Below are 10,377 nucleotides of genomic sequence, written 5' to 3' on the forward strand. Positions count from 1 at the left end.
GAGTACACATGAGGACAGAGAGCACAGCGCTGTGGGAGAGAAGCCATGGAGATACATTTCAACTGAAAAATACAATAAACATACTCAAATTATATTCAATTACACTTTTATATTTTAAGAGCCATTTAAATTATGATTTGAATTGATTGATTGATTGATTGATTTAGTTAGTGCATGATTAAGTTAGTGATTGGTTTGTTAACTGATTAATGTAGTAATTGATTGAGTTAATGATTGGTTAATTGGTTGGTTTGATATCTGGAGGAGAGAAACTGTGTAATAGAAAATCAAAAACATGCTGCAGCTGAGAGAAACTATAGTATTGTGACAAATGATCATTTACATCCTTGTAAGTCACATTGGTTTGTCAAACGAAAGCTAATGTTTATTCAGAGACTGTTCACTTAGAGAAAGTAAAAGGAGTTACACTTACTTGAAAGTAGAATGAGATTTAGAATCCAATCCATAACTCTGATGAGGCGGAGAAAGCAAGATTTAGTTATACTGCAATACAATTGTTGAAAGACTGAATTTAACAGACAAAGTTCAAGATTTAAAAGTGGGATTAGCTCATGAAATAGTTGACCAAATGCCCAAAAATGATAGCATGAAGAGTTTTATTTTTAACATATTGAGATTTAATAATAAAAAGATGAACAACTGATTTACCTGACGTATGCTAAGTCTTCACTGGTCAATTGTTGATTGCATTGTCTGTGTCTTTTCTTCTTAAAAATAATATCTATGTTATTTGTTCAGCTCTGAATCCCTCTCTCCTCTGTGATCACAGGGCTATGTGGTTATGGAGTTTGAACATACATGAATACATGGGTTGAGTCCGTGTCTCATATCCATATACAAATGTTTCTTCCTCTTATGTTAAACGTGCAATCTCTGGAACGTGTACAATGCAAACTTATTATAATAATGTTCAAGGGCAAAGTAAAGATACATACACACCTAACAACATCTATTTACATGTGTTGTACTAGACAGATATAGGGCTTACCGACGAGCCCTGGTAAAAAGAATATTTTTTATTGGTAGGTGCTTGTAATATTTATTATTCACCACAACATAATGTAGTACAATGTTTTGGGGAAATATTTTCCAAGGCCCATAACTTTGACCCAGTGTATCAGTTCATACTGTCCTGACTGAGCAACACGCACCTGTAAACCTGGCTGCTGTGCTCTCAGTGTTTTTGTCTCCCTGTTCCTGCCTGTTGGCGTCAGCTGATAGAGGTGTTATGATTCTATTCTTGTTATGCACAATGTTGATTATTCTCTCTGAACTAGCTAAATACATGTGTCTGGGGGAGAGTTCTTCAGAATTGACGTGGCAAACTCTACCGTGAAGTCAGAACCTCTGACTCCTGATTTGTTTTGTGAATTCTCCGGCCGAAGCTCCTAAATAAACCATCAGTGTTTGACATCAAAGCTCCAGCTCTCCCCGTGTCTCCTTCCTGAGTCGGTGACTCCTCCTGCATTGCTACTCAGAAGTTTCCCCCACATCTATGTTATTTGTTCAGCTCTGAATCCCTCTCTCCTCTGTGATCACAGGGCTATATGGTTATGTAGTTTGAACATACATGAATACGTAGGTTGAGTTTACATCCAGTGTCTCGTTTACCAACACACTCTCACTCCCTCAGCGTCCAGGAGCGACGCTTGGTCAGGGTCCCGTGGCGTCCAGTTGTGACGCGCCGAGGCTCCTTCAGCTTCATAAACGGACGCAAAGAGCTTTCAACTGATTGCAATGTGTTCCCATCGGCGGCGGTATTTGACGCTTAGGGAAGCACGGCATTCGTTTGTGTCGGAGGCTGTTAAAGGCAATGTGAGCGTCCATTCCCATTGGATAACGGAGAATTGACACCCGGAAGTAAGTATTCCCCTTACTGTCGATTGATTTGACAGTGATATCTCCACTACTCATCAACTCAAAAACACCAGATTATCCTAATAAATAATACAATTATAAAATGCAATAACGTGCTTTAACCAGTAGGTGCCCCTTTCTATCAGCTGTGCACCGTTATGGCGTAAATACAGCCTATCTACCAATTGGATCAAATATAAAAGTCAGCCGAATTAGTGTTGATACTGCAAGGAGACGTTATTGTGTGAAAAGAAATGTAAGATGTTGTTTAATTGCTTATATATTTAAGATCCACGTCAAGTTTTCAGTTTTGGCGGCAGTTCCTGTTTGTCTAGAAGTCTTGTCATCAGGGCTCTATACATAGAGTTAACTACGGCAGATATGTCATATTTAATGCAGCCGAAACGTGTATTACAATGCCGTTATGTGATGACTTTCAAAGAGAAAAGCAAGCACACTCGGAATAATGTATTATTTAATTGTTTTATACAGTCTATGGTTGCTACAGAGGATTGTGGGTAATGTAATGTCTTCGGCCATCCAAAACTCATAGAAAACGACTTGTATATTCATATACAAATGTTTCTTCCTGTTATGTAAAACGTGCAATCTCTGGAACGTGTGCAAACTTTATTATAATAATGTTCAAGGGCAAAGTAAAGATACATACACACCTTACAACATCTATTTACATTTGTTGTACTAGACAGATATAGGGCTTACCGAGCCCTGGCAATGTTTTACTCAAATGGATGGAAATCTTTGTTATTGGTAGGTGCTTGTAATATTTATTATTCACCACAACATAATGCAGTACAATGTTTTGGGGAAATAATTTCCTAGGCCCATAACCTCTCCCCTCTCTCCCCCCCCCCCCCCCTTCCAACCTCGCCCTCTCCTCCTCCCCACCGCTCCCCCCTCTCTCCCTTCTCTCCCCTCTCTCCCTTTTCTCCCCCCCCCCCCCCCCTTCCACCTCTCCCCTCTCCCCCCTCTCTCCCTTCTCTCCCCTCTATCTCACCTCTCCACTCTGCCCCCACTGGACCGGGACTTTAAAACCCCCCCACACACACAGACACAACAAATCCAACACCAGTCACTTTTACGCTGCTATGGAAATGTTTGCACTCCCATTTGCACTATGTACATCATCTTTTTTTATATATATCCTGCTTACTTGAAGTAAACGGTTATTTTGTGTTTTTTTGTAAATATTGAGTGTTCTTGCATTACATTACATTTAGCTGACGCTTTTATCCAAAGCGACTTACAATAAGTGCATTCGACCAAGAAGATACAAACTAGAAGAAAACAGAATCATATAAGTACATTAGGTTTCATAGAGCCAAAACAAGTGCTACTCAACTGGCTTTAGATAAGCCAGTCCTTTGTTAGTATATAAGTGCTTAGTTAGTATCTAAGTTTTTTTTGTTTTTCATTTTTTTCATTTTATTGTTCGAAGTGGAGTCGAAAGAGATGAGTTTTCAGTCTGCGCCGGAAGATGTGTAAGCTTTCTGCTGTCCTGATGTCAATGGGGAGCTCATTCCACCATTTTGGAGCCAGGATAGCAAACCCACGTGTTTTTGCTGATGGGAACTTGGGTCCCCCTCGCAGTGCGGGTGCAGCGAGCCGTTTGGCTGATGCAGAGCGGAGTGCACGTGCTGGGGTGTATGGTTTAACCATGTCCTGGATGTAGGAAGGGCCAGATCCATTCACAGCATGGTACGCTAGTACCAGTGTCTTGAAGTGGATTCTAGCAGTTACTGGAAGCCAGTGAAGGGAGCGGAGGAGCGGCGTGGTGTGGGAACATTTAGGAAGGTTGAAGACCAGACGAGCCGCTGCATTCTGGATGAGCTGCAGAGGTCGGATGGCACATGCAGGTAGACCAGCCAGGAGGGAGTTGCAGTAGTCTAGGCGTGAGATGACAAGAGCCTGGACCAGAAGCTGCGTCGCTTTCTGGGTCAGGAGGGGACGTATCCTCTTGATGTTTTAAACTAAAGAGTGTATCTGCAGCAGCGGGTTGCAGCAGCGGGTTGTAGCAGCGATGTTTGCAGTGAAGGACAGTTTGTTATCTAGGGTCACACCCAGATTCCTTGCAGTCTGAGTCGGGGGAAACAACCGAGGTGCCGATGTTGATTGTTAGGTCAAGAGTGGGACAATCTTTTCCAGGAAGAAAAAAGCAGTTCAGTCTTGTCAAGGTTGAGCTTGAGGTGGCGAGCAGACATCCACTGAGAGATGTCAGCTAGACAAGCAGAGATGCGTGCGAAGACCTGGGTTTCTGAACGGGGAAAAGACTAAATTAATTGAGTGTCGTCAGCGTAGCAATGGTATGCATTTTAATGTGTGTTTTTTTGTTATACCTCGGGACTGTGGGAAACAGTATTTCGATTTTCTGTGTGTACTGTACAAACATATTTGAGATTGACAATAAAGTTGACTTTGACTTTTTACCTAGTTAATCAGTTTTTACTGCCCTTGCTGAGCACAGGCCTGCAACCTTGTGTTTTGTCTCCATATTCCTGCCTGTTGGCGTCAGCTGATAGAGGTTGTCTTAGTGCTTTGCCTGATCTATCTGTGCACAATGTTGATTATTCTCTTGTCACCAGCTAAATACAAGGCTCTGGGGTAGAGACCTTGAGGATTGGTTGGGATACCGCCGTGTCAACTTCTGGCTGCAGCAAATGTCTTTGTCAATTCTCCATCCGTAACTTCAAATAAATCTTCAGTGCTTGCCATCAAGCTCAAGCTCTCCCCGTGTTTCATTGTGTTTCGACTACATGCTCCAGAAGTTTCCATTACCCAATGCAACACCCTATTTTTAGCATCACGTAAGTTAACTATAAAGTCAAAATCCACACTTATTGTTTCCCACCAAAGGATATTTGTTAACATGGGGTAAATTAGCCCAGTTACAAGTGTTAAAACGTACCTATTGAAGTCTATCCTTTAGGCAAGGCAAGGCAAGGCAAGTTTATTTATATAGCACCTTTCAACACAAGGCAATTCAAAGTGCTTTACAAAATGAAAGACATTAAGAAAATGGCATTTAAAAACAGTCATTAAAAAGCAAAGATAATAAAATAAACATTAAAATGAAAAATACATGAATAAAAGTTACAGTGCAGTTTAACATTACATTACATTACATTACATTGCATTTAGCTGACGTTTTTATCCAAAGCGAATTACAATAAGTGCATTCAACCAAGAAGATACAAGCTTATCATATAAGTACATTAGGTTTCATAGAGCCAAAACATTTTAAGTGCTACTCAACTGGCTTTAGATAAGCCAGTCCTTTGTTAGTATATAAGTGCTTTGTTAGTATCTAAGTGCTTAGTTAGTATATAAGTGCTTTGTTATGTAAGTGCTTAGTTAGTATATAAGTGCTTTGTTAGTAATTGTATTGCTCGAAGTGGAGTCGAAAGAGATTAGTTTTTAGTCTGCGCCGGAAGATGTGTAAGCTTTCTGCTGTCCTGATGTCAATGGGGAGCTCATTCCACCATTTTGGAGCCAGGATAGCAAACCGACGTGTTTTTGCTGATGGGAACTTGGGTCCCCCTCGCAGTGGACTTCAGAGACTATATCCTTGGAAAATGCGAGTCAAACTGAATTAAAAAATGAGTGTCATCACTGTGTTCAAATTTGACTAAGATTTGCCAGATAAAGTTTTATTTGTATCTGTGTGTCTTTGGCTGCTCTTCTTGCTGAGAATGTAAATAAATACTATATTTACTCACTGACCGTTTTGTCAGCCCATGCACCTGTCCCTTTGACCCCAAAGTGTCCAGGCCGACTTCATTTAGACAAATTCAGGATGAGAGGGACACAGTGTTGCTGTGGATGCACTCCGGCCCAGCAGGTGGCAGTGGTGTTCATTAAGCTTACTTCATTGTGTGCTTGCTGCTATAAACGTCACACAGAAAATACTTCCTGCTACCTGACATGAAAGCTGAGGGTAAAGAGAAGCCTATTTCATTCTCTTTCTGCAGGGTTTATATCTATATCTATTACAACTGAATGTTTGAGAAGGAAACAGAGATAAAGTCTGCTTTATTTGGATGAACAAGCTTGATCATTTGTGAGTAAGGTAAGTGACTCACTATAACACAGTGACACCAACAATCCTCCAGATGTGTGTGATATTACTGTTCCCAGTGATGGAAGAAGCAGAGGTGGAAGAAAGTACTCAGATCTTGTACTTGAGTAAAAGTAGAAGTACCAGAGTGTAGGAATACTCTGTTACAAGTAAAGTCCTGCATTCAAAATGTTACTCAAGTAAAAGTAGAAAAGTATTATCATCAACATATAGTTAAAGTAGGGACAGTAAAAGCAGTCATTGTGCAGATTGGTCCATTTCAGAATAATATATATGATATGTTTTATAATGATTGATCATCAAAGTGTTCTCAAAGCTGGTAAAGGTGCAGCTAGTTTGAATGACTTTGTATACTGCAGGGTAGCTTGTGAATTTACTCCAGGTGGAACTAAAGTCTAATTTAACACTTGATTATATTTCATTAATCCACATCTGGAAAGTAACTAAGGGTATTAAATACATGTAGAGGAGTAAAACTACATGATTTACCTCTGAATTGTAAATTGCAAATAGAAAATAACTATAAACATCTCACAATATAAAAATGAAACAGAACTAAGAAGTTGACCGTGAAAGATGCAAATCTGTAGACTATCTGTTAATAAAAGTCGGATATTATTAGCATTAAGTGTGTGAAGAATGGCATAATAATTCAATATAAATGTTATCTGAATAGTTATCACCGCAATAAACCGTATTTAATTTTGTCTTAATGTCAATTATTTAATTTCATATTCTGTTTTTGTACATATCATATTCTATTTACATATATAGACTTCTTGCACAATTTTTGTATTTTATTTTGTATTTTTGTATTTTATTATATATGTTGCTTTGTTGGAGGGCTCAGGTCAGAAGAATTTCATTGCCATTTCTACACTGTAGCTTTGTGCATATGACAATTAAACCTTTGAATTTGAATTGAATTTGAATAAATGTACAGTGTGAATATAAGTCCAGTTAAAGGTCACCTATAATACTGTTTTTCATCAACATATTATAGGTCTCAGATATATACAAAACATGTCTCTGAAGTGTTTGGCTCCAAATACCAAACAGATCTCTGTTTCAGCCCTGTTTCAAAAGTGCTGATTCTCTTTCTGTTACTTTAGATCAGGAGTGTCAAACTAAATGTCATCGCGGGCCACATCAGCATTATGGTTGCACTCAAAGGGCCGGTTGTAACTTTAAGACTATATAAAAAATACATATATAAATATTTAATATATATAAACGTATGTATTATATGACAAAACATCGTTATGACATCATAAAGTGGCCAAAATCTGATCAGCTCATTTTCAGACAGGTTTTATAGAAATGGATCAGGATAGAAAGTGAGAGAATCTTTTTTCCTGAAACTTTCAGAGTCTCTTACACAGAGGGGACACATGTTGATGTAGAAAAAGACATGAAGAAGTGGATTTTGCATAATAGGTGACCTTTAAGAGGCAGAGATGTTAAACACACACTGGTGCTTCATCTTCAGCTCTGAGTGGAGATGAAGCCGGAGCACCAGGATCTGGTCCTGCAGGCCTGCGGGGCCTCCTCCCTGTGTGTGGGGGCAAAGATCCAGACGCTGTGGAGCGGGTACGGGGAGATCGTGCGGCTGCAGTTGCAGGGCTCTGATTGGCCGTCTGTGGTCCTCAAACACGTCAAGTTTCCAGAGGAGGCGGAGCATCCCGGCGGCTGGAACACAGATCGCTCACACACACGTAAAGTGAGATCCTACCAGGTGGAGACTCACTGGTACCAGAACTTCTCCACCAATCAGAGCTGCAGGACCCCCGCCTGCCTGGCTGCTCGTTCCTATGGAGATGAGATGCTGATCGTGCTGGAGGACCTGGATGTGGCCGGGTATGATCAGAGGAGGTATGAGATTTTGTAAGAAATACTGGTCGGTCTGTAGCTCTGCAATGTATATCAAAGTCAAAGTCAACTTTATTGTCAATCTTTCAGTTTGTGTGTACATACAGAGAGATCGAAAATACCGTTTCCCACAATCCCGAGTACAAAAACACATATATATATACAAATATGTGTGCAAATATTTATACATATGCACACATTAAGACCCTAAATAAAGCACAACAATCAATATATACAAAATAACAGTCACTTTAATATCTAATGAATCATCATGTTTTACATTTCTTATTTCCTAGATGAGAAGCAGTTGAGCATAACATACATTTGTTCAAAGACTTTCCGTTATAAATACATCCACATAAACAGCCAGGATTAAATATTGAGGTCATAGGTCAAAATTCTCACATTGCATGTTACTTTTCAGAACATATCACATCACACACGGGAAGGAATAAGGTTTCATGAAATACAAAACGAAATAAAAATACAGGCGTTTTGGTGGCTCGTCATAAATCTTATACGTGGAAATATAATGTTAAAAATGCTAATGTTTTTTACACTCGCAGGACATATTAAGGTGAAGAAATACAAAACCCCTTTATCCTATTTAGTTATTGCTTAAAAACAATACAAATTAGACTAAAAATATGATACAAATAAGCACTAAAAACTCACCAAAATGTGTAATGCGTGTTATCTCACCTCTTCTTCATGATGTTAAAAAGAAAACTCATATTTCCAAATACAAAAGTGTGAGAATCAAAGTGTTTTCAAGCTTTGGGTGCATGATGTATGCATGCAAATACTTCTCACCGCTCATAAAATAAGATGCAAATACCATAACAAGGCGTTTTAACGTTTTAAACCATTATCCATTTTCAAAGAACCAAAATAAAACCAAAACAACATCTGGCAGTTCTTGTGAGCACTCTGTTTTTGACCATTCCTCTTCAACATCCTGTATATTACATGCTTGTCAGGTTGTACCACAGCATGGAGAAGTGTGAGACATTATGAGAGAATACAAATGTTTCATGCTGTATAAATAAAGATGTTTTCTCTGTAGGACCAGCGTGAAGGACCGAGAAATAAATGCTTGTCTCAGCTGGCTGGCCCACTTCCACACTCTCTTCCTGGGGGTGGAACCTGAGGGTCTGTGGCCCGTCGGCACATACTGGCACCTGGAGACCCGGCCCGACGAGCTGGAGGCCATGGGCCATCCCGAGCTGAAAGCAGCAGCCGGGGACATCGACAAGATCCTCAACGAATGTCGCTTCAAGACAATCGTTCACGGAGACGCCAAGTTAGCCAACTTCTGTTTCTCCGAAGGTGGGCGGGACGTGGCAGCGGTAGACTTCAGTATGTGGGAGGAGGCTGTGGGATGAAGGACGTTGTGTATTTTTTAGGAAGCTGCATGGAGGAGAAGCAGTGTGAAAAGAGGGTACCAGCCTGCTGGACTACTATTTTAGTGAACTGAAGCAATCTGTGAAAAAAGATGTGACTTTGCTGCCCTGGAGACGGAGTGGAGGGAGATGTTTGTTTATGCCTGGACAGATTTTCATCGCTTTCTGCTGGGATGGAAGCCTGGACACTGGAAGATCACCGCTACAGTAAACAGCTGACCAAGGAGGTGCTCCGAAACTGAAGCTGTAACCAAAAACATTTAGGAGAACTGGGAGTGTGGCTGGAAGGCTACCTGAAAATCTGTAAATGGAAAAATGTATTACTTAAAAAACCTGTGTACAGTTAAGCATGCCTTTGAAACACTTCTGGATACATTGAAGTGTGTGCAAAATACTGTCACTTTACTATACTGCCGTTCTTTTGACAATGAAAACATTGTACCATCTCAATAAAGTAAAACAAAAAAAACAACTAGTCACTGGAGCTTGTCTTATACGAAGATTGTACTTTTCCCTTTTTTTTTTGTGTTTTTAGGTTTTTTCCTATATAATTGTGTTTTTCTCTCTTAAAGAAATGTCCAGCTACGATGTTGAAAATATTATCCTATTGAAAGTAAAGTCATGACGTTATCAAAATCAGGTTTTGTGACCATTTTGAACGCATTAAATAAAAACATAAAATGGAATCAAATGTTGAAAAAAGGTAGGAAGTTTAAGTCAAAAGATGCAACTCAATTTATAACAACAACAAATATGTAAAAACATGTTTATTACAACAAATACAGTGATGTCATAATAAAGGTATTAATGCTTAAAACAAGGTTATTGATCAGGGTAATAACTTGAATGATATGAATTGTTTTAAAGTCTCGTTGCATTTTTTTAAATTCTACAATATGAAGATAAAAAATGCAGGACTTTTACTTTCTTGTTGTTGCAGAGGATTTGTACATACTTTCTCCACCTCCAGCGTGTAAAGTAACTAAGTACGTTTAATCAAGTACTGTACTTAAGTACAGTTTTGAGGGTACTTGTACTTCCCCTTGAGTATTGTCATGTTATGCTACTTTATAGTTTTACTTTACTTAATTTTGGAGGCAATTTTGTACATTTTATTCCACTAGATTTTTT

At 39.3% G+C, this 10,377-nt stretch overlaps 1 protein-coding gene across 1 annotated transcript; it reads left to right on the forward strand.

Moving 5' to 3' along the window:
• Nucleotides 1-5,915: 5,915 nt before the first annotated feature.
• On the forward strand, nucleotides 5,916-9,228 carry LOC117494737. Its single transcript, XM_034145687.1, has 3 exons — nucleotides 5,916-5,956; nucleotides 7,464-7,846; nucleotides 8,910-9,228. Exons 2-3 carry the CDS (start codon nucleotides 7,476-7,478, stop codon nucleotides 9,226-9,228), a joined length of 690 nt encoding a protein of 229 aa, XP_034001578.1. The 5' UTR covers nucleotides 5,916-5,956; nucleotides 7,464-7,475.
• Nucleotides 9,229-10,377: the final 1,149 nt, after the last annotated feature.

Source organism: Trematomus bernacchii, unplaced genomic scaffold (assembly GCF_902827165.1).
Source record: "Trematomus bernacchii unplaced genomic scaffold, fTreBer1.1, whole genome shotgun sequence".
In the NCBI taxonomy this organism is placed as follows: Eukaryota; Metazoa; Chordata; class Actinopteri; order Perciformes; family Nototheniidae; genus Trematomus; species Trematomus bernacchii.